The 25,547-nt window shown below is 39.2% G+C and overlaps 1 protein-coding gene across 2 annotated transcripts in view; it reads left to right on the forward strand.

Moving 5' to 3' along the window:
- Positions 1 to 537: 537 nt before the first annotated feature.
- SCG3 (secretogranin III) overlaps positions 538 to 25,547 on the forward strand; it is a 40,174-nt gene continuing 15,164 nt past the window's right edge. The window contains exons 1-10 of one of the 2 annotated variants that reach the window (XM_011928621.1): positions 538 to 1,023; positions 1,707 to 1,759; positions 2,267 to 2,312; positions 2,406 to 2,621; positions 7,585 to 7,727; positions 8,539 to 8,688; positions 11,511 to 11,688; positions 15,546 to 15,662; positions 18,963 to 19,046; positions 21,057 to 21,194. In XM_011928621.1, the coding sequence (XP_011784011.1) occupies positions 606 to 1,023; positions 1,707 to 1,759; positions 2,267 to 2,312; positions 2,406 to 2,621; positions 7,585 to 7,727; positions 8,539 to 8,688; positions 11,511 to 11,688; positions 15,546 to 15,662; positions 18,963 to 19,046; positions 21,057 to 21,194 (1,543 nt within the window). In that variant the 5' untranslated portion in view covers positions 538 to 605. The remainder of the gene's footprint in view (positions 1,024 to 1,706; positions 1,760 to 2,266; positions 2,313 to 2,405; positions 2,622 to 7,584; positions 7,728 to 8,538; positions 8,689 to 11,510; positions 11,689 to 15,545; positions 15,663 to 18,962; positions 19,047 to 21,056; positions 21,195 to 25,547) is intronic. The other variant, XM_011928622.1, reaches the window with a different exon arrangement.

Genomic DNA, 25,547 nt, shown 5'->3' on the forward strand with positions numbered 1-25,547 from the left:
TTCCACTTGGTGGGGAAAGGAGAATTTGCCATTGCTACTCAGGACTGATGGAGACACTCATTCTTAGGGGAATAGGCAAAGATTTGTTTTTGTTGTTGTTGTGTTTCAGCATCAGAGAGTGAGAGTATGTTGCAGCAATCTGACTATTTGGGAGACTGCTCCTTGAATTTCCCAATTCAAAAGACTCGGTAGAGCTGAGGGATGCTTGATACGTCAACACAGACCACAAAAGGCAGGATTTTTCTAAAGAGACTAGAATTGTATCTACCTTTTGGGTACAGGAGGTGAATGGAAGGAAAGGATGCTGGAACAGATATCCCGAAAGAAGAATCGCAAAGCAGAACTCCTCGCACAAGGTTATCTAAATCTCCTTGACAGGTGCACACGCAAAGAAGGCATTTGGCCCTTGAGGTAACGTTTACTTGGGAGGTTAGGACAATTCTGTCACGCTTAGGGCAAGCCAGCTGACCCTGAGCCCAGGAGAACCCTAGGACTGCAGCACAGAAAATATGCCAGCTGGCCGGTCGCTCCTCCTTTGTTCCATTCCCGGGGGATTGGAGTAGCGTTGGAGTCACTGACGCCATCCCCTCCTGCCTCTGGCGTTCATGGAGCATGCGCTTCCTCCCTCACTTCCTCTCCAGGAGGGAGCGAGAGTAAAGCTACGCCCTGGCGCGGCCGTCTCGGCGTCACAGGAACTTCAGCACCTACGGGGCGGACAGCGCTCCCCTCTACCTGGAGACTTGACACCCGCGTGCCCCAACCCTGCTAATCCATTGACCCCCGAGTGTCAGAGATCCCGCGGCCGCCCAGTCCCGGCCCCTCTCCCGCCCCACACCCGCCCTCCTGGCTCTTCCTGTTTTTACTCCTCCTTTTCATTCATAACAAAAGCTACAGCTCCAGGAGCCCAGCGCCGGGCTGTGACCCAAGCCGAGCGTGGAAGAATGGGGTTCCTCGGGACCGGCACTTGGATTCTGGTGTTAGCGCTCCCGATTCAAGCTTTCCCCAAACCTGGAGGCAGTCAAGGTATGTGAGCACTTTTCTTCTTCCTACCTTCCTTTTATTTCGCCACCAAAAGGTAAAGTTTGGTATAATAACGTGAGCTGTAAATCACCCTGCCTCGCATTCTGATCAAATCATATCCATGAATACGGACAGAGAAATCAGTTCAAATTTAGAGACAGAATATAGATTTTTTTCTTCACCTTAAAAATGATAGAGCAGTAATATGGATTGTTTTTAAAGATCTTATTTTGAAAAGGGAAGGGAATCTTTTTCACCTAAAGTGGCTCGGATTTTTTCCTAGTTGCCTTACAACCTTTCTCAGATAGTCTGTTCATTACATAGGCAGTATATGATGAAAGAGCTTTTAGTGTGCCAATAATACCAATCCAAATTATGCTCTCTCTAGTTGAGAAGAGCTGGTAATTCTAGTGTTAGAACTATATGTTAAATTTCTGGTCAGAAAAAAAAAAAATGTGATTCTGTCAGCTCAGAAGATACACCAAGATAATAAACAAGGCAATATTGATAATTACTGTTATTGTATAATCTTGATAATCTTTGTTAGTATGTATTTGTTTCATAGTCATCCAAAAATTATTTCTCCTAATCTTTGTTTTTCCTTTTTATAAAGATTTTATTTAATAAGAGGCATATTTTGTCTTTCAACACACAATTAAATTTATATTCACTTGTGTTTATTCTAGACAAATCTCTACATAATAGAGAATTAAGTGCAGAAAGACCTTTGAATGAACAGGTAGGTCAAAAGTAACATTATGAATGCTATTTCATTTTGATTTAGTTATTATTATTTAATGTAATTATGCTGTGACATTTTGGTCATTTTGAATTTACAAACATCAGGAACTTGATAGTTAATTGACAGAAATTAGGGATGGGAAATCTAGTTTTGGTAAATTCTGTGCCCTAGCAGTTATTTATATTGAGTTCTGTATATTGAATACATAGAGTAGCTATATAATAACCCAGTAAGCTCAGCATCACATCCACTCTGTTGTAAGATTGCCTGATTTACTAGATTTCTCTTTCACCAATATTATAGGAGAAAGGAATTAACACTTACTGAGCATCTGCCCTTAATTTTATCTCATTTAATAATTATAACAGTGCTCTGAAATAGGAATTATCCACATTTTACAAACAAGAAAATTAAATCCCATGGAGATTAAATCATTTGGCTCTCATACTTGGTAAGTGGTGGAGCCATGATTTTAAACCAGGTCTATCTCCTGTTTGTTCACAGATTGCTGAAGCAGAAGCAGACAAGATTAAAAAAACATATCCTCCAGGTAAAAAGAAATCATGTTGATGTTAATTTAAATAATGTAGGCTATGAGAATCTGAACTAAAATGGCTGTGTTGGTTTGGGGCTTTTCTTCCAGAAAACAAGCCAGGTCAGAGCAACTATTCTTTTGTTGATAACTTGAACCTGCTAAAGGCAATAACAGAAAAGGAAAAAATGGAGAAAGAAAGACAATCTATAAGAAGCTCCCCACTTGATAATAAGTTGAATGTGGAAGATGTTGATTCAACCAAGAATCGAAAACTGATAGATGATTATGATTCTACTAAGAGTGGATTGGATCATAAATTTCAAGGTAAATGAGAAAAAAGAACTTTTTGTTAACGTGGAGTTCCCTATAGTGGGTTAAGAGAAAGTCCAATATTTTAAAAATATCTTTTGAACATTCATAATCCTTTATTAGTCAAGTCTGAAATTGAGATAAAGCATCTATTTACGATAATGTGTAAAGCCCCAGCTCCACAGAGTGCCAAATTTTATTTTTCCTTTAAAAATTCCTTTAGTAATGCTCTGGAAACATTTTTAATCTAGTATTTATGTTTTATGCTATTAAATTCATTTGAACATTCAAAGTTACTTTAAAAATTAACATATTTTTGATTAACATATTTTTTTAAAAATAACATAATTTTCAAATAATTAGATCAATAAAGTACCCTCCCACCCTACACAAAAAAGGTGAAATATCCGCTATTTCCTTTTCAATGTTTCCTCCTAGTCGTATCCTTTTTCCTTAGGTCATCCTAACCTTTACATGGCTTCAATTACATCTGTATCCTGATATCCTATATCAGTAGGCCAGGCTTCTCTTTCCTGTACACTTATTTTTCTGTTTACCTATTTGACAGTTTCCCTTGGCAGTCTCAGAAGCACCTCAAATTTAGCATGCCCATGATTAAATTCATAATCTATGTCCACTTCACAACCTAGCTCTCTTAGAGTACTGCTTCTTTAGGAAAGACACTACTATCCATTCAGTTTTTTAAAGAAAGAAATCTAGGATCAAACTACTTATCTTTTCCCTCACCTCTCAAATTCTAATCTGCCAAAACTTACTAATTTTATGTCTTATGCATCTCTCAATTGTTTTTCTCTATACTTGTGCAAACTCCAATCCTTGTCCAAGCTCCAATTATGTCTCATGTAAACTATTGCAAAATCTACAGCTCTCCCAGCAACCACTCTGCCTCTCCCCAACTCATTCTTCATTTGGCAGCCAATGTGATAGTTTCCTGACTCGAAGTCAGAAGTTCAAGACCAACCTGGCCAACATGGTGAAACCCCGTCTCTACTTAAAATACAAAAATTAGCCGGGAGTGGTGGTGGGTACCTGTAGTCCCAGCTCCTCAGGAGGCTGAGGCAGGAGAATCACTTGAACCCAGGAGACAAAGGCCGCAGTGAGCCAAGACCACACCACTGCACTCCAGCCCGGGCGACAGAGCCAGACTCCGTCTCAAGCAAACAAACAAAACAGGAAAACCAAAGTCCTTAATGAAGCTTGCACAGTCCTGCATGGACTGCTTCCTGACTACATTTCTAGGTTCATCCAGCACACATAACCTGATAGAAACCTTGTCCTTGCCCTTCATGACACTTCATAAAGTTTGTAATTTTACCTTCATAAGTGTGACTATCTATGATTAATGCCTTTCTCCAAAACTAAACTGAAAACTTCATAAGAATAGAGAAATTGTAACCCCAGTGCCTGGAAGCCCATGAATTCATTGAATAAATTTATGAAAGAATGAATGAACAAGTGAAATAACAGATGAGGGAATAAATGAACTGCCATATCTAGGCATTAAGGAGGAAAGTATGTTTTTCATTTTGAGAACCAATGCTTAGGAGTAAGTACAGGTTTCTTCCCGTCCTTATTCTGTTCCATGGCTATAGGAGATTTATGCTGATTATCTCTGCCAGAAAACAACTGACGATTAAATATATGACTTTTATATGACGATTAAATAATGGACTTTCATAGGACCTAATAACCTAGGAGTATTCCAACGTGTCTTGTGTACCTATGAAGTGGAATGGAGGCAATGGGTCTATATTTTGACATATATCATATGCCATGCTACTTAGGGAAATTTACTTTTTAAAATCTTGAATTCAACTTTTTTACCTAAAATATTGGGACTACAAATAGACACTGATTATAACTGCAGACAAAACAGATTCAACCACTTCAACCGAAGTGATCATTTGATTTAATAGAATAATCTAATATTGAGTTGGCTGGATTGGTCAAACTGGTTGTACATGCAGGCAGAGACATAGATCTGTTTTTGATCTGACTGCTAACTTGAGCAACTAATTTTTTAACTGTTCAACATTTTATTACCATCCCAAATATGTTTGGAACTACCAAGCGCTAGTCCTAATGACTTCAGGTTTACTGTAGATGTATTAACTCCACTCGAGATCACAGAGAAGACCGGCCAGGGTTCTTGGAGACAATGATTTGTGAGTAAGCTTCTGGTCTCCCCTTGTGCTCTGGAAATCCTGAAACCAGAGGGTTTTGGCCACCAAGTTGAATAGAGCCTCAGATGCATGTAGACTTCATCCCAGAGGGGAAGGTAAAGGAAGCTAACTTCTGCCGGATGTGTTCCCAGACCTACCTACTCTTGCCTTTGGGAAGCTTCCAAACAGGTTTGTGCTACAGGACCCATCAATTCTCCTTTTCACTGTTTTCTATAGTATGCACAATTTAGGATCTCTCCAAATTTCTCTTATAAAGTAGAGCTTTGGGACTCCTGTATGCATTCAAATATTTATTGAGCAATTGCTACGTATTGGACTATGAGCTAGACAATAAACCCTGTGTAGTCAGGGAGCATGCCTAACTTTTACATCACTCTATTTCCAGTGTCTGACACATAGTAAGACTTCAATTAAGATATATTGAACAAATGAAAGTCAAGTGCTGTATTAGATGCTAGGGATTCAAAACGTAACTGGGCAGTTGATGACTTGGGACATGACCCTTTGACATTCACTTAGAATGTTGTGGCTACTTAACAAAAGTTATGCGTTAAACCCATGTTTGGCTCCCCTCTGGGAGTCTATACATGGACGGTGAAATACCCCTTCATGAGCAAGAGGGAAGCCATTCTGAGTCATACTATCCATTTTAGAAGAGTGAAGGAAATCAGGGAAAGGTGAGGAGCAATGGTCACACGTTCCACTGTTTACCCCATCCAGCAAAGCGCTGCTAGGGGAGACCTAAGTTCCTGGCTCAAGAGAGTACAGCAGTGCAGCAGAGCAAAGGCTCTTCAGTGGGTTACTAACATCCTCCCTGTTGTGAAGTAAATGGACTGAAAAACAGTCATCTCAGTTATTTTCCAGGTTTAGCAGGCAACCAATATTCCTCCTTTTACGGATCCTGAGGGATAGTGGGAAGGGAAATAAATTCTTCCACCTCTGCATAGACTGGGGCAGTTTCTGCACTGTATATTCCTGAGAGCCTGACTTGCAACCCACAAATGGAAAAATCAGACGCATAATACTGAGTCTCTGCTCCTGAAAAATAGATGATGAACCAAATTTTCAGTCAGCCAGGAGGAGAACTGATTTTATGTTTGTTGTTTGTTTGTTTGTTTGTTTGTTTTTCTTAGGGGCTTTTCTGCTTTTATGTCTGTCTGGTACTCAGCTCGAAGGGCTCATGGCTCATGGGCTGGCCAACAGCTCAGCAGTTTTGTACTGACAGAACTTCCAGTCCTCCATGTATACTTACCCCTACTCATTTTCCTAAGCTTCTTTCCAAACAAGAAGAAGATATTCTGCCTGAGGCAGCATATACCTCTATTTTCATAGAGTCCGAAAGAAAAGCCACAGGAGATATTCTCTGTCCAAATCCCCAAAACCCATGGAAGAAAAGAGCAGAATCAGAAGAGAAATACTAGGTTCTTCTTTCTTTGAGTGAGTGTGATGAGGATTGTCTGGGCAGAATCTGGCCAGAGATTCAATTTCCATTTTCTCTAGAAGATAATTGCAGTTCCTTTATTTCAAAATACAAATATACCGTGCATAATAACAATAATACATTAGCTTTCATATATTAGGTTGGTGCAAAAGTAATCGCGGTTTTTGCCATTAAAAAGTAATGCCATTAAAAGTAATGGCAAAAACCGCGATTACTTTTGCACCGACCTTAAATACTGTTCAATCTAAAAGGTACTTTTACATTTTATTTCATCTGATCTTCACAACAATCCCATGAAATATATACCTTATTAGACTCCTTTACAGTGATCCAAGGATATAGCTAACCAGAGATATCACGGGGGCTAAAATTCTGATCTTTCCAGTCTTCCCAGAGGAAACAGGGAGAATTAAGTATCTTGTAAATTTGATCCATTCAATGTGGTATAGATTGGAGATGACTAATAATTGATTCCTGGAAGATCTCCATGGATGTGCTACAATGCTTCATTGCCACTAGCCCTTTCCCTCAGGATGGGCCCTTACTTTGGTCTGAAGTCGTATTGCCAAATGTATTCCTAGGAAAGCCAAGGGTACATATTAGCATGCTTCTCTGCAAAGATTTACATATTGCTTTGTGCAGATCTGTTGCCACACTTCAAAAGTTTAAATTCCAGGCACATAAAGTAAGTTCCCTGTTCTCTAAGAATGAGTCTTGTTACCTTAAGCTGCCTTCTTTACATAAAGACACTCTGATACAGGTTCAGTTAGAAGTAAATATTTATTTTAGGTGAGTCATTAAATCTTCAGTACACACTCTCTGATTCTGGGTGTGAGGTAGAGGTCTCTGCCCCTACCCCAGGAATTTGCCTGCAAAGGTAGTACATGTGGGGATATTACCGAACAATCTATTCCCTGTATGGAACTGAAATATCAAATCATACAATATATAGAAGGGCACATAGAATAATATGACATGCTATATAAATATGGCATACTATGTTAATAAAAGGTATAATATGGTTTGTATTATTTGTGATAACAATAAATGGAGAGGGCTTTTGTGTTGCCTTTAGCTCTTCCTTCCTCTTATAGTCACCTAAGAAAGTTTCAGAATGTCCATTATCGTACTAAGTTTTTAACATGAAGATCAATTTTATTTCAAACTAAGGGTTTCCGTGGACCAAGAACCACCATAAATACATCGCAAACATATCTGAGTGTACAAAAGTGCAGTACAGATTATAAGTATAACATGATGCAGATGTTATATAAGTATAACATGAAACAGATCTATGATCACTATGGTGTGAAGTTGTGGTCGTTCTGTCTAGATGATCCAGACGGTCTTCATCAACTAGACGGGACTCCTTTAACTGCTGAAGACATTGTCCATAAAATCGCTACCAGGATTTATGAAGAAAATGACAGAGCAGTGTTTGACAAGATTGTTTCTAAACTACTGAATCTTGGCCTTGTAAGTCATGTGCATGGAAATAAACCAAATTCCTAGTGCAGTTTAGAGTATGCCAAGAAGCCAAGTCACTTGTCTCAAGTAGCCAAGTGTTTATCATGTGTCTTCCTTTTACTAGGACCCATAGGTTTTAAGGACAAGTGAAAAAAATTCTTTTTTTCTAGGAGTTTATCATCCATCAGAAGAACTAGGCAAGTAGACACACGCCCAAAATGCCAGCTGCTTAAAAACCATAAGAACCAGAGAATAGCTTATATCCAACTGGAGTAAGGAAAGGCTTCAGAGGAGAGACGCATGAAGGAAGCTTAGAGGGATGGTTAGGATATAATCAGCAGAGGTAACAGACATATATGTGACAAAAAAGAAATAACATGAGCAAAGGCATGTGATCTATATTTTAGAAACTCCAGGTGATCTCATTTGAATCCACCTCAGCTTGGCCCCTCTGCCCTGACCTGGCCCTGGCAGGCTTTATTAAGATGCTAATGTTGTGGGATGTCAAAGGTTATCTGACTATGACCTAAAGCTGTTGTGGAGCAATGCTCTGGGTGTTTCTCAAAATATGTGGTCCGTGGGTTTCAAGAGATAGGACTACCAGCTTGCATGGTGGGCCCAAATATACTTCTTCCAGGAGTGCTGAGCAATCGCTATAACAGCTAGTATGTGGTGCAGGCATAAGTTAGGGCTGTCTGAAAGATGGTTCAGAAGAGTACTCTTTAAAAAATACATGTTTGACTACAGTTTAGTCCGCATTTTTTTTAAATCACAGGACTGAGAATATAGCAGTTATATATGTTTTCCCTTTTTATGACAGATCACAGAAAGCCAAGCACATACACTGGAAGATGAAGTAGCGGAGGTTTTACAAAAATTAATCTCAAAGGAAGCCAACAATTATGAGGAGGATCCCAATAAGCCAACCAGCAGGACTGAGAATCAGGCTGGAAAAATACCAGAGAAAGTGGTATGTATGTGTGTATATGTATCTGCATGGATGGATGTGTGTGTGTGTGTGTGTGTGTGTGTGTGTATTTCTATCTGTATAATAATTAGTGCCTTACTTGATACCAAGGAAGATTTGAAGTATGTGGCATTTTTAGCCATTTATATTCAGGTCAGTCATGTTGGCTCAAACCTATAATCCCAGCACTTTGGGAGGCTGAGGCGAGAGTTGAGACCAGAAGTTCAAGACTAGTCCTGGCAACATAGTGAGACCCCCATCTCTACAAATAAAAATAATTAGCTGGGTGTAGTGGCACAAGCTTATAGTCTCAGCTACTCAGGAGGCTGAGAGAGGAAGATCGCCTGAGGCCAGGTGTTTGAGGTTGCAGTGAACTATGAAGGCACCACTACATACCGGTCTGGGTGACAGAGTGAGACCCTGTCTCAAAAAATTAATTAATTAATTAATTAATTTTAAAATATGTATATGCATAAAATACCAAAAAGTTAAAAATATGAATGATCTCAACTTTGAAAATAATGTAAAGATTATGTTATATTCTATTATTTCGTAAAGATTACATCTTATACCCCACGGTAAAATAATACATAATAATATGTGAAGTAACAATATCACATAATAACAACTATAGGTACAGTCCCAGTGAACTGCAACCAAACATCTCACAGTTCCTTTGGTATCCAACATCTGTTCACAGCAGATGTCATCATCTGTGCCCAATCCCCCCACAAAGAAGTGGGTTGACTAGATCGTCTGCTCCACCAGCTTTTGTGTTCCCCAGAGCCAGCTGCCGAATGCTGCTTCTCTGTTCTTGGCAGTGCTCTTCCACCTGCTCCTTCCCCTTTTCATTGGTTTAGATGCCTATTTACCCAGGCTAATTTCATCCTTCCTTCCCTTTATTGGACTCCTTGCCTCTTTATTTTTTCCTTGGCACCAACCAAGCCGCTGAGATCTTTCTCCCCACCTTGAATTCTCTTTAAAACTTTAGATGAAACTGACCATAGGGTGATATCAAATTCCTCATCTGTCCTTTGATTTTCTTCCGTAAAGAACCCACACCCATGGCTCCTCATCTCCTCCAACATCTTGTCTCAAATACAAAGACTATAGAGGCTGATAATTCTGTTTTAGAGAGGCTAGAAAATAGAAATTGGGTCTGGATTTTTTTTTTTTTTTTTTTAGCTGGGTAGCCTAAAAACTTTCCTCTGCTCTCCTTACTTCCAATCCTCACCAGCTGCCATCTTTTTAAGCAGCTTTTGAAGATTCACCCACTCAAAAAAAAAAAAGTTCTAGATTTATCAAAAAAAAAAAAAAAAAACCCTTATGACTTTCACCCAAGCTTACCAGTCTGAGCTAACACTAACAACTAACATAGCTATTTCCATAATTCTTCACTCCCATTACATAATCCTATTCACCCATCTCTAAAATGTTCATATGCTTGACCTGTGTACTCATGTTACCTGAATGCATCAATGCAAATAAAATAAAAATGAAATATTCTTTCAACAAATATTTATTGAATACCAACTCTGTACCAAGCACTGGAAATACCATGCCCATTTAAAAAGACATAATCCCTTACTCATGAAGCTCAAAGTCTAGTGGAAGAGGTAGATCGTGTTTAAATCATCATGTATTTTCATTACAATTGCATTAAGTGCTCTGAAGAAAGAAACATGGTTCTATGACACCTCAAAAAAGGAAACTGACCTGGACTTAGGCTCAGGTAATGCTTCCCTAAGGAAGTAACTTGAACTGAGAACCGAAGGTCAAATAGGAGTTAACTTGTGAACATGAGAGGCAGCACATAGAGAAGGATGTGTGGAGTATCCAAGCAACTGAAACAAGCACAGTGTTGCTGGCACAGAAAGAAAGAGCAAAAAAAAGAAGAGACTGGGAAGGTGGACCCGGGCCAGACCATGCAGCGCCTTATGAGCCATGGATGGACTCTGATCTTTATTGTAAGAACCATGAGAATTTTCTGGTCCCCTGAAGAATTTTAAGCAAAGGAGTTACATGATCAGACTGTTAAAAAGATAAGTCTGGCTACAATGTGGAAATGCAGTGTTGGGCACAGATTTGGGGAGGGTGGTGTTGCAGCTAGCAGGTGAGAAACGAAAGCTGCTTGGACTAGAGTGGCATAGTGGAGAGAGAAATGTGCAAATTTGGGATAAATTTTGAAAGCGGGGCCAACAAGGCTACTGATTGATTGGATGGGGGAAAAGGAAGAAGAGGCAAGAAAGGCTCTTAAATTTCTATCTAGTTCACTGAATGGAGAATGAATCATTTACTAAGATGGGAGCCATTGAACAAATATCAGGTCTGAGAGAAAGGATTTTGTACACTCATCCAGACAGCACTTAAATTTTACTCAGAAATTCCCAAGTATGACTGCCCTGCTAGGGATAGACATTCTAACAGGCTTTCCTGTATCCTGACACCAGCCCTCTTAGTGGATTCTGTGAACTCAAAGCTTCCCTCTTCATTAAAAGGCAGTTTTTCGAGGAGAGACTCATGAGAATTTGTGGAGGTAAACATGGTCAGAGAAGGAGCCCAGCAATTCCCCTTTTTCCCCTGAGCAGGAGCCAGGTTCTTCAGGGGATTTCCCTTGAGGTAGAGCTCCTTTCCCTAAGCTTCAATGACCTTTTCAAATGACAAGAGCACACATGTCTAGAAATGGGTTTGAACCTGCAGGAGCCTGCAAAGGAGGGGGAATTCTTGCACTTCACATTTAAGGGCATCACAAAGGAAGGAATCAAGCTGGAATTTCACTAGTTCTAACAAAATGTTTATTTTTTATTGATTTTTCCCCACTGGAGACTCCAATGGCAGCAATTCAAGATGGTCTTACTAAGGGAGAAAACGATGAAACAGTATCTAACACCTTAACCTTGACAAATGGCTTGGAAAGGAGAACTAAAACCTACAGTGAAGACAACTTTGAGGAACTCCAATATTTCCCAAATTTCTATGCATTACTGAAAAGTATTGATTCAGGTAACCACTGTGTGGTTGTGATTATGTGGAACAGAAAGAGTAATTCCAGGAAATGTGTGGGTGGGTTCTTTTCTTCCTGTTTTCAGTTTCCAAATATAATCTTCAATGACATACACTGTGGGCTTGGGGAAAATCGTTCACATCAATTTTTTTTTTCCAAAGGAGCATACCAGTTATGAAAATATTTACGAAAGGATAATCAGGAAAGGTGATGTTTCTGGATAATTTAATCTTCTTGTTAACAGAAGGTTCATTTATTTGTTCAGCAAAAAAATACTGGACATGTGTTATGTACAAGGTACTGGAAAAGACCTAGCACCAAGATGGATGTGAACTAGGCAGTGTCCCTGCCCTTACCCAGTTCAACCTCAACTCTTATTGCAATTCTTTTTTTCTCAGCTTGATTGAGGTATAAGTGGCAAACAAACATTGTATATATTTAAGGTGTATAATTTGATGTTTTGGTGCATTTATACATTGTGAAATGATTATCACAATGAATCTAACTAGTGTATCTATCACCTCACAGTTAACATTTTTTTCTTTTTTTTCCTTTATTCTTTTTGTGTGTATGATGAGAACATTTAAGACCTACCCTCTTAGCTAATTTCAAGTACACAGTACAATACTGTTAACTATCACCACCATGCTGTACATTCTCCAGAATGTATTCATCTTGCATAACTGAAACTTCCTACCCTTTGACCCCAACACCTCCCCATTTTTCCCTTCCCTTAGCCCTTGGCAACTACCATTCTACTCTCTTCTTCTATGAGTTTGACTATTTGAGATTCTACATATAAGTGAGATCATACAGTATTTTTCTTTCTTTGCCTGACTTTTTTTATTAGCATACATATAGTCACACACACACACACACAAAAGTAGGAAGGAAATTCTGCCATTTGCAACATATCTTTCTTTAAAAGGCTTTACTCACTTTCCTTAATGGAAACAGTGTATGAAACCTAATTCAAAAGATTATTCAAGACTTCTTTATGAACAGTTTCAGTTTCAGCTTCAGCCTTTTTTTTTTTTTTTTTTTTTTTTTTTTTGAGGCGGAGTCTCGCTCTGTCGCCCGGGCTGGAGTGCAGTGACCGGATCTCAGCTCACGGCAAGCTCCGCCTCCCGGGTTTACGCCATTCTCCTGCCTCAGCCTCCAGAGTAGCTGGGGCTATAGGCGCCCGCCACCTCGCCCGGCTAGTTTTTTTGTATTTTTAGTAGAGACGGGGTTTCACCGTGTTAGCCAGGATGGTCTCGATCTCCTGACCTCGTGATCCGCCCGTCTCGGCCTCCCAAAGTGCTGGGATTACAGGCTTGAGCCACCGCGCCCGGCCAGCTTCAGCCTTTATGAACATTTTAACTTCAGAGTTAAAATGGAGAACATTAGACTGAAGAAATCCAGGAGCCTAAAACACACTTGGGAAATTATTTTTTCTTTTTGTTTTTTAAAGCAAAGTCATTCATGCTGATCTCTTTGCTCCTAGGTGCACTGAGTTAACTGAGGATTCAGTCCATGTTTATTTTGGTTAATCTGCAAGGAGGATAATAATGTGCAATGTTTCTGTTATTATTGTTCAAACAGATGCTCTAGTGCCTTCATGGCTTTTCCTTTCCCTGTTCAAGGATTCAGCCCCAGATTGAACATTTATATAAAGACTTCTATAACTGTAATCTATTTCTCCCAAGAAGTGACCTTAAAATAAGCTTTCATTTCTGGAGAACATCCTTTGTGCTTCAATTCCAGACATTGGCCAGATGGCACCGGCCACTCTGCTGGCTCTGCAGGGCTTATACATCTTGAGGGTCCATTCTGAGCCATCTTGCCCCCTTGGTTGGCAGATGCCCAATTCAGAATCTCTGTCATCCTGGTGAGTCACTTCTCATCAGTGAAGAGCACCAGTGTGATGCCAAATACTTCTACGGATGTGCCCTTGAGCAAATAATGTGATAGCTGAAGTTACTATTTATCAGTTCTTTTCCAAGATCTCTCCCCCTGCCTCTTCTCCCATTTTTCCTCCCTCCCAACCCATGACTTTGATGGCATCTTTAAAAATGCTACTGTATAAAATGTTCCTTATTCGTTTTTATCTTTCTATTTTCCTCACCTCATTTCTTATTGCCTTTATTTTCCCATAATTTTAATTTAAATATTTATACTGAGTTCTTTGCTAGCATCTGTCTTTCTTGCCCAGGGTCTCAACAAATTAAGAATGAATAAAGCAGGTAGGAAACCAAAATATCATCTCTGTTGCTGATAAACACGGGGCTGCAGAACGTAGCTTCATGTGAGAGCCAACTGTGGCCTTTGTTTGCTCCCTACTCCTCCATCTAGATCAACTGCCAGTCTCAGGGATGGTTTGGGTCTGCAGAGCGGGCTCATTTCTCAGGTTCTTGCCTTGCACTGTTCCAGGCAAGTGGAAAAAAAGAAAGATTCCAAATCCCCACCAGTTGAGAAACATAGGCTAATGGCTGTTGCTTACCAACCATATCTGTGGGGGAGGATGCAGAGGAAGGGGGAAAGGCTAGGAGTATTTAGAGAAAATCTTTCAGTGGAAGCTCAAAGAATAGAGAAAATGGGCTCCCTTCAGAAATGGAAACTGATGTTTTTCTGATTTTAGAATTAATATTTTTTTCTCAGCTATTATGGCATAATTATCCATTTTGTTCCATCAAGATGCAGAACAGAATGTCAAATACAAAGGGTTCCCAAGAGGCTGGGCGCAGTGGCTCATGCCTGTAATCCCCACAATTTGGGAGTCCGTGGCGGGTGGATCGCCTGAGGTCAGGAGATTGAGACCATCCTGGCCAACATGGTGAAACCCCATCTCTACTAAAAATACAAAAATTAGCCAGGCGTGGTGGCACATGCCTATAATCCCAGCTACTCGGGAGGCTGAGGTAGGAGAATCTCCTGAACCCAGGAGGCAGAGGTTGCAGTGAGCCAAGATGGTGCCACTGCACTCCAGCCTGGGTGACAGAGTGAGACTCCACCTTAAAAAAAAAAAAAAAGAAAAAGAAAAAGAAAAAAGGTTCCCAAGAAACTGCTAGTAATAGTTACTTAAAGAGAGTTAGAGGGGATGAGGAATATCACTTTCCATTTTTATTTACTTTTGAGCAGTTGAAATATTTTTACTATATGCATATATTCTTTCAAATGAAATAAAGATTAAAAAGTAACATCTTGTTCAAAAATCAATTTTGCATTTATAAACTAAAACTATATATGTTCTTATTTTCAATTAAGAAAATTAAGCTTAATTAATGAATAAAGATTGTTCTTGCCCTCAAAGACTTACCACCTGAGTAGAGAAAAGTTGTTGGCTTGCCAGTCTTCTATCCTTCCTTTTGAGTTCATGTTATCTCGGGTTGAAAACTGTGTCTTTATCATCTACTCTATCAGCAAAATATTTTAAATGAAATTAAACTCTTTTGGAGAAGTTATAATTGCCTATTTCTGAAAAAAGTTCAGTATAGCTGTATCTATCTTACCCTATATTTCCAATCAAATTTAGATTTTTTTGGTAAGTTAAATATATATGGTTTTAGCTATAAAAGTAGAGAAAAATATTTCAGTAAAATACTGTAATTAGTGCTGGGTGTGGTGGTGTTTACCTATAGTTCCAACTTCATGGAAGGATCTCTTGAATCCAGGAGTTTAGTCTGAGACTGTAGTGAGCCATGATGAGACCTGCAAATAGTACTGCATTCCAGCCTGGGCCACACACTGAGACCTCATCTTTGAGAAAAAAAAAAAACCCAGACAAACAAACAAAAAGATGCTGTACTTTATAAATTGATATTGAAAGAGGAAGCTATCCCCTACTAGTTTTAAGTTATTTTGTTCTTTCATATAGAAAAAGAAGCAAAAGAGAAAGAAACACTGATTACTATCATGAAAACATTGATTGACTTTGTGAAGATGATGGTGAAATATGGAACAATATCTCCAGAAGAAGGTGTTTCCTACCTTGGTGAGATCCTATGTGGTTTGTTCCTACTGTGGTGGTTTTCATTGTTCAAAGTAAATTAGGGACTTGGCAGTAATGACCTCATTAATTTGATAATTTATGCCAAAGCTTCCCAGATCACCTGGGTAGCAAGAATCGACCAGTTTGATAATATATGCAAATAAAATTAACCAGTTTTTAACTTTTTATCTTTATAGAACCAGCTTGAGTACAAATATTTCACATTTATTAATTGTCTCATTAGCATTTTCTAATAATCTTATGGAGACAATTTTATAAAAATTTTACTCCACCAGGCACAGTGGCTCACGCCTGTAATCCCAGCTCTTTGGGAGGCTGAGGCACGCGGATCACCTGAGGCCAAGAGTTCGAGACCAGCTTGGCCAATATGGTGAAATGCCATCTCTACAAAAAAATACAGAAATTAGCTGTGTGTGGTGGTGCACCCCTGTAGTTCCAGCTACTCAGGAGGCTGAAGCGTGAGAATCGCTTTGGGCCCAGGAGGCTGAGGTTGCAGTGAGTCGAGATAGCGCCACTGCACTCCAGCCTGGGCCACAGAGAAAGACCCTGTCTCAAATAAATAAATAGGAAATAAATAAAATAAAAAGGAAAGAAAAGAGGTTTAATTGGCTCACAGTTCTTCAGGCTGTACAGAAAGCATGATACCAGCATCTGCTTGGTGAAGCAACTACTCATGGCAGAAGGTAAAGTGGGAGCAGGCATGTCACAGTGTGAAAGCAAAGGCAAGGGTGGGGGAGGTGCCACACACTTTTAAACAATCAGATCTCGTGAGAATTCACTCACTATTTGAGGACAGCACCAAGAAGATGGTGCCATTCATGAGAAATTGCCCCCATGAACCAATCACCTCCCACCAGGCCCCACCTCCAACATCGGGGACTGTATTTCAACATTAGTGTTGGGGGAATAAATATCAAAACTATATCAGATAGGGTTATCCAGAATTACTCTGGATGAACCTCATTTTTTTTCTAAATGAAAGTAGTTTTACTGGTTTTTTTCTTGACTGTAAAAGAGCATGTTTATTTTTAAAAGTCATTCAGTGCAAAAAGTACTAAAAGGAAAGTGAAAATCACTCACAACATCAACACTCTGGTAACATCTTGATTTATATTCTTCCAGATGTTATTCTGTGTGTGTGTGTGTGTGTACCTACGTCATTTCTTTCTCTTATACAACAAAAAGTAAGCTCATATTACACATAGTGCTTTGGGGCCTACTTTATTTTTTTACCAGTAGATCAAAGACATTGTTTTCATATCAACAACTGTTTCATATCAATACTCTGTGAGTCAGAAATTCCACACTTAGGCAATTATGCTGTGGAAATAAATCAGAAATGCCTCAAAGGCTTATGTGCAAGGCAGATATTCCCACTGTCACTTATAACTGTGCTGCCCAATATGGTAACCACTAACCACAAGTTCCTGTTTAAATTAAGAGTAACTTAAACAGAATTTAAAATCTAGTTTCTCAGTTGCACTAGGCCCACTTCAAGTGCCCAGTTGCCACATGTAGCTAGTAGCTACAGTATTGAACAGTGCAGAAATGAATACACTCGTCATTGCAGAAAGTTCTATTGGACAACATTGGCTTGTAGGAGCAAAGCAGTGAAAATAGGCTAGATACTCCACAAGAGAAGACTATCTAAAGTAAATTACTTATTTATTTTTAAGATAGACTATTTAAATTTTATTCTAAATGTTTGTGTTTTTAAATAATTATATCCGCTCCTTACATATGCAAAGTAAATATTGTTTATAAATATATATGTATTACATACATATTAATGTATATGTACATGTTTATATACATATATGTATTAAGTGTGTATGTGTAACTTTCACAATTAGAGCTTGACTTATGTCTTTAAGAATTATTCTGTATAAGCACATTGGCTTTTGACTTCTGCTGCCGTGGAGAGCCACCCTTATATCCCCAGGGGCTCAGGGCAGCGTGGGTAGAAGACGATTGACCAGCCTCCTCTCCTCCCATCCGAGCTAGTGACAAGCAGTGATTTGTCTTTCTATTCTGGCCTCAACAGTGTATCATGATTACAAATGTTGCCAGGTATGGCAACTATATCCAGGAAGAAAGCAATGCATTACACATTAGAATATATTAATTATATTCTTAAAATAGGGGTAGGGCAAGAGGAGTTTACTTGGGGAGAAAATATACAAAGTAATAATAAGATCCTTACAAACTAATTGCAAAGACTTGCTTGTTCGTGAATGGTAGAAAAGGCTCATCCTAAAATAGTGTAGTGAGATAGCTATGTGGCTGGTTGAATAGCTAAGTACAAAAAGTGGTTTCTAATTCATCATCTACCTTGAGGAAGTCACAGTCTAGACTCCTGTCTAGCAACACTTAATATGATACTACTCCAAAGAGCAGAATTAGAACAAAGACAAGGATACAGAGTGCAGCTTAATATAAGTAGGGAAATGATCCCTAAGATTACCTGACAGTAGAACTTTCTTCCTCATGAATTAGTGAAAGACAGAAATCAAACTGTTTGGCTTAAGCAAAAAAGGAATTTATTGCTGCATATAACTGGAAAAGTCTGTGGAGTGATGGGGTAGTCTGGCTTTCGGTTTGTGACTTCCACCAACAGTGTGAGGAACTGACCTTATCTCATCTCACAGCTCTGACTTTTTGTGTCTTCATTTATTCCAGACAGATTGCTCCCCATGGGAACAAGATGGCTGGACAGTCCCAGTCTCACCTCCTCACAGCACATCAATCTCAGTGGAAAGAGAGCCTCTTTCTACCAGTGGTCCTACCATTGAGTCTCACTGACCTGGATAGGGTCCTGGGCTCCTCCTTGAATTATAGCCCAAGTCATGGAAGACCCTGTTTAGTCATTCTAAGGTTATTCTAGCACCAGTGGAGTCAAATGTTCTGAGAGTGAGACAGTGGTAGGTTCCCCAGAGAAAAATCAAGGTGCAGTTACCACAAGGTGTTGAGTAAGTCAAACTCCAAGTATCCACTCTAATTCCCAATCCTGGAAGTGTTCTAGCGGTGGCCGCAGAGATGTAGAAGCGACTTCTGCAATTAGCTGAGTAGGAGGCTGAACTTGAGGATCTCAAATTATATGTCTTTCCATCCTGAGAGTCTATGATTCTCAGAAATAAAATCCAGGTCAAAACATCTTACCAGCAGTGTTAATATTTTGGAGTTGCTATTGTGATATTTCTGATGCAATTTAAACATTTTTAGTAAAAATTTGATGTCATCTCTCAGGGAATAAAATTATATTTCTTTCCTTCCTCTCTCCAGAAAACTTGGATGAAATGATTGCTCTTCAGACCAAAAACAAGCTAGAAAAAAATGCTACTGACAATATAAGCAAGCTTTTCCCAGGTACGATTATTTAACTATTTTTCTAGCCTTTAGAATAATAACCATTTTGAGTAGTAACTAATGAACTTTAATAAACATTAATAAAAAATTACAGATTTTGAAAAGTGTTAAAAGCTGAAATGCAGCCATAGGATTAATTAGATGTGACCTTGGTTATTTTGTGGCCAATCACAGCACACAAATCTGACCTCAAAAAACATTGAAAAATAATGTAGATCTTTACTGAAGATTCTTGGAGGTGGCTAGGAATCTTAGGTGGAAAGGAAAAGGCTACATCACAAAACTGAGCAATCCATCCTAAAATTCTCCTTTACGTATCTTCTCTCGCTAGATAACCACTTTTCCAGACTACTGTCCCTGGTCATCTGTTCATTCCCCACTGCACCACCTCCTGCTCTCGCCTCCCAGGTCTTCTCTCTCCCCTGGGATGGTCTGTGCCCCTGGGTAGTGCGCTTTACCCCCACTCTTGATTTCATCAGTTCCATACCTCCACCCATCACCCTACTCTGCCCATCAAACCCCAGGGAACTGAGCTATGGAAAGAAGCCTCGTTTCAAGGAGGAGGGTGGAACAAAAAGAGAAAAGTTTGCCAATGGCAGATTCTTTTTAAAATTTATTTAACTATTAATGACAACCAAAAATTGCAAATTGTTATACTTTGACCCTTTGTCTCTATCACAGAAATCATGTACATATTCTTGATGGCATAGTATACAGCCCTTTAAAATATGTTTTCAAGCAGTTTTTAATTACCTGGAAACATCCTTCCATAATAATTTTTTTTTTTTTTTTTTGAGGCGGAGTCTCGCTCTGTTGCCCGGACTGGAGTGCAGTGGCCGATCTCAGCTCACTGCAAGCTCCGCCTCCCGGGTTTACGCCATTCTCCTGCCTCAGCCTCCCGAGTAGCTGGGACTACAGGCGCCCGCCACCTCGCCCGGCTAGTTTTTGTATTTTTAGTAGAGACGGGGTTTCACCGTGTTAGCCAGGATGGTCTCGATCTCCTGACCTCGTGATCCACCCGTCTCGGCCTCCCAAAGTGCTGGGATTACAGGCTTGAGCCACCGCGCCCGGCTTCCATAATAATGTTAATGACACAAGCAAAGAACAAAATTGTACCACAACTGTGAAAAAAATATGCATCTCTCTATATACTGCAGCACACTAGCGATGTTTGATATCAGACAATAACTGATTTCTTTCTTTTCTTCCTATTTTTCTACAATAAAAAAACACTTTATTTTAAAAGTTTACTGTTAGACTGCTTGAGGTTCCAAATATTTTATTGGCTACAGAAATGCATTACAATTGTTTTCAAATGGTTACCTACTTTAAGTTTTATGGTTTTTAATTCAACAAAGGATTACTACATGGAAATATGGTTATTTTAAAGTGAGAAGGGAGCAAGAGTTATTCTTTTGATGGCAAGAGTTCAAGTCTCTTCTTCGAATTTAGGGTTCCTAGGGGTAAAGGAGTGTGAAGAAAGGAGCAGAAGGAGAGAAGTCCTGCCATAGCCCCAGATCCTTAGGCGTGACTCTTGAGTAATAGACTGTCCTTCAAAAATGCAATGTCAAGGAGAGATTGGGCAGCTATAGAGTTATTATCGTTTGGAATCAAGACCCACCAAATATACTTCAGAACCTGACATAGCCTGGCTTTATCACCTACACTGATTAAAGTAAGACAAGGAATATATGCCCTCTAATGGCATGGAGTGGCAGAAAGGAAAAATTACCAAATCAGAATTCAGAAAGCTGGAGTGGGGTGGGGGCGATATGTCTAAAGTCAACTCACGGGATGACTTTAGACATATCTCTCCCCTTTCTGGGCCTCAATTTGCTCTTCTGTGATATGGGGTTAGAGGGTTGGATTAGATAAGCACTAAGATCCCATTCAACTCAAAATATGATCTGACCTCAAACTGTACCTTGTCAATAAAGTTGATTTCTACTTTAGCAACCAATTAATAGATAGGAAATAGGCCTATGACAACAATGCTCAATCTGATTACAGCACCATCAGAGAAGAGTCATGAAGAAACAGACAGTACCAAGGAAGAAGCAGCTAAGATGGAAAAGGAATATGGAACCTTGAAGGATTCCACAAAAGATGATAACTCCAACCCAGGAGGAAAAACAGATGAACCCAAAGGTATGGGATTGACAGCTCTAGGTTAGCAATAAAATTGGGAAACAAAAGCTTTCACCACACAAGGTAGGGTGATCCGAAGAGCAAGCTCCATCACATCTGAGAAATTGACACAATCTGGACAGAACAGGCTTGGCATGTGGTATCTTTATTTGAATAGCAATCTTTTTTAATGGTCTTGAGTCTCCTGGGATGGCAAACTGATTTCATCTTTTGATAGTCTTTAGTGTTCAATGGACTTTTCTGTTTGGAGAGGAATGTGTATGACCATTAGTGCATTGTTTAATGTGTAATTTATAACCTTATGAATTTATTGAGCAATATTTTAAACTTACTGACTACTCCTCTAAATAATCACATACTACTTATTCAAAAAGATCATCAAAATTTATGAATTTGACCAGGCGCAGTGGCTCATGCCTGTAATCCCAGCAGTTTGGATTGCTTGAGCTGAGGGTTTGAGACCAGCCTGGGCAACATGGGAAAACCTCATTTCTACAAAAAATGCAAAAATTAGCCAGGTATGGTGGTGCATGCCTGTAGTTTTAGCTGCTCAGGGGCTGAGATGGGAGGATCTCTTGAGTTCAGGACGTGGAGGCTACACCTCTATACTACAGCCTAGGTGATACAGCAAGGCCTTGTCTCAAAAAAAAAAAAAATTAAATTTAACAAAGCAAAATTTTAAAATGATTTAACCAGTGATTGTAACTTTAAACACTTTTAAGGACTTGATAAAAATAACAAATTCAATATATCAAATTTCCTTAAATAGTATAAATATATCTATGAAATATATAATGTAATTTACATCTTCTTAGGATTTTTTATTTTATTTTTTGCGATGAAGTCTCCCTCTGTTGCCCAGGCTAGAGTGCAGTGATGCGATCTCAGCTCACTGCAACCTCCACCTCCTGGGTTCAGGTGATTCTTCTGCCTCAGCCTCCCGAGTAGCTGGGATTACAGGCACGCACTACCATGCCCTCTAATTTTTTGTGTTTTTAGTAGAGATGGGGTTTCATCAAGTTGGTCTTGAACTCCTGACCTCAAGTGATCCCCCCGCCTCGCCCTCCCAAAGTGCTGGGATTACAGGTGTGAGCCACCGTGCCCGGCCATCTTCCTAGGATTTTAGAAACTTTACCATACCCCCAAAGAAAAAGACTTGATGAGGTTATAAGTTCTAAATTGTTATCCCTTTGATTTCAGGTCTGAATGTGGGATCTAGTTGTATAGTTCATGGTTCCAGTCCCTTGTTACAAAGTTGTGCTAGTTACATCACGGAAATTTACATCTCTATGTCTCAGATAGATACTATTTTTCTGAAACTCAATGTCTTTACCAGAAGTTGTGAGCAAATGGTTTGAACCTACCTTATTTTTCTGTCATTATGATATATTGACATCTTTGATATAATTGGAACCTTATTTATGTCTTATCACTTGAACTCAGGAGGTGGAGGCTGCACCACTGTACTTCAGCCTGGGTGACACAGCGAGATTAATGTCTCATTAGTAGGTTCATCTACAGAGTTTATTCTTTAGGAGCTGAGGGAGTGGGTCAGTGCTCTCTTGGGGGAGGTGGTGGAGGAACCCAGCTAATTTATCATCTGAAAACATACCACTGGACTGTCTGAAAAGGGATTTTCATTGGTTATGTATAACCATCAGTGGCAATGAATAGGTAGACTTTTTCTTATTCCTTGTTATGATATGATATGAGATCACAAAGACCAATCTTGCTCATGGTATAGCTCTTAATTTTGAAGGACTGGCCCACTTAAAGGTTCCCCACCCAGTATCTCCTGCTAACACAAATAGAAGCAGGTTCCTGTTCACCCTTAATAATAGACCCATGCTTAATGTCTGCGCATGAAGTAGAAGAGAAACAAACTAGCTATGTATTCAATACCTTGAAACTCAATAATACCAATAAAATTACAAACTATTTCCCTTTTATATTACTACTACCTTTGCTAATACTTTATGCCTAAATTGGTGTAGCTTGGGCAGTGGGAGCTCCCTAAATTTCTCTTTAGTCCTTGTAGTACATCGTCTTTGCTTTCTAGCAACAATGGGATATTCTACACCCACTCTGAATTTTCCTTTCCCAAGACTTGAAATCAATTCTCCTTGAAGGAGTTCTGGTTCCTTTTTATAGAAAAGACTTGTAGAATTGGACACCCAAACCTGGGTTATACGGGTTCAAATAATGGCGAAAGATGCTGCTTCTATTTCAGCTATTGGGACTTTTTTGAGACAGCGCTGAAAAATATAATTTTTCCCTAATGTATCAAGTTTGTGTTGATTTTTCCTATCTTATACATTTTTATATTTTTGTATCCTCGTCTTCTCTAGCATGGATTTCATAGACCATCACAATTTTTTCCTACATTTTATATTTTCCTACCTTTTACATTTCCTACATTGTACATTTTCCTATATTTTTTTCCTACATTGACATAGCTGACGTGTCTACTCCAGTTGTTTGGTAGTGGCCCATGTTGTGAAAGTTTACGATATTTCATCTGGGTTCAGGAAGAAAGAAAGCTGTAATGATCAATTAATAATGTTTGTCCTGAGCAAGAGTAGGCAGAACTGATGATACGTGTGCTATGTTTGGGGACCCTGTAGACCAATCGGGCTGCTTTGATATTTCCATTTAACCCTAAGTCACTCTGGATGGGTGGTAAACTCTTTTTAAAATATATATGTATGTATCTTTTTGAAGTTGTGGTAAAATGTACATAACATAAAATTTACCACCTTAACTATTTTTACCTGTACAGTTTTGAGGCACTAAGTACATTCACATTGTTTTCATACCGTCACCACCATCCATCTCCAGAGCTCTTTTCATCTTGCAAAATCGAAACTCTGTACCAATTAAACAACACTTTTCCATTCCCGCTCTGCCCACTCCATGGCAATAACCGTTCTATTTCCTGTCTCTATGGATTTGACTACTCTAGTGACCTCATATAAGTGGAATCATATAGCATTTTTCCTTTTGCAACTGGCGTATGTAACTCAGCATCATGTCCTCCATGTTCATCCATGTTGGAATTTTCTTCCTTCTTTAAGGCTGAATAAATAGTTTAAATAGTTTAAACTATTTTCAAAGGTGAATGTATCATTTTTCATCATTGATAATGAAGTTAGATGTTTTACATAAGTGAGTGACTGCTTTTGTGACTGCAGGGTGCAGGACCTCTCAAGCTTTAGGGCCTCACCTGGTTAAGAGAATGGCTGATTTCTTTGATACAGAACAAAGCAACATTACTGTCCATGTCTGAAGGTGAGGTCTTATCCTGCAGATAATGCAGGTAGCGGAAACTAAGCAGATCAGAGTCCAAATGCCAGCTGTTATTTCCTGTGCAGCCTTAGCCTACTCACTTCACCTCTCTGAGCCCCAGATTCCTCACCTCTCAGTGGATGGTAATATCCACTTGCAGACATAAGTGCAGGTAAAGGGCATCACAGAGTAGGTGTGATAATGACCAAACTTCACTGTATGTATATGCCACATTTCATCTATTTATTTGTCTATGGACACTTGGGTTGCTTCTACCTCTTGGCTGTTGTGAGTAATACGGATATATATATATGAGTATACAAAAGTCTCTTTGAGCTCCTTCTTTCACTTCTTTTGGGTATATATCCAGAAGTGGAATTGCTGGATCATATGCAAATTCTATTTTTAATTTTTTGAGGAACCACCATACTGTTTTCTGTAGCAGCTGCACCATTTTAAATTTCTACCAATAGTGTGCAAGAGTTCCAGTTTCTCTACATCCTTGCCTAGATTTTTTATTTCTGGATTTTTTTTTTTAATCCTAACAGATGTGAGGTGGAGGATGAACGGTAAATTTTTTAAAATAGCTAACCAAGAAAAGAGTGGCCTGTGACCTGAGACAGAGAACCAGGAATTGGGCAGCATAGAGCATTACAGCTCAGCTCAACAGAAACCCAGCATGCCTCAATCATTCCCTCTGGAAGTGGCCCAAGTATAGCAATCGTATTTCCCTAGAACCCAGCGAGCCATAGGCTACGTCCTTTGACTTGCTGGGGTAACATTCTCAGTGCTTTAAACACCACCTTCTATCGCTGTGCACAGGGCTATAGGAATGCGAGCTGACAGATTTGTTTGGCTTCTTTTTAAGAAAACATTATGTAAAAAATGAACATAAAGGAGATGATTCTCAGTAGTCCACTATGGCCTATTTAGGATGTGAGTGTTTGGAGACTAATGATGAGAGTGGATTTCCCTCTTCATTAGGATTTCCATCAGATAGTAATGGGGAGAGAGGAACAGAATAGACTAAAACTCTATCCATTTACTTTTTTTTTTTTCTCCTAAGAC

The sequence above is a fragment of the Colobus angolensis genome, unplaced genomic scaffold (assembly GCF_000951035.1).
Source record: "Colobus angolensis palliatus isolate OR3802 unplaced genomic scaffold, Cang.pa_1.0 Scaffold78, whole genome shotgun sequence".
NCBI lineage: Eukaryota > Metazoa > Chordata > Mammalia > Primates > Cercopithecidae > Colobus > Colobus angolensis.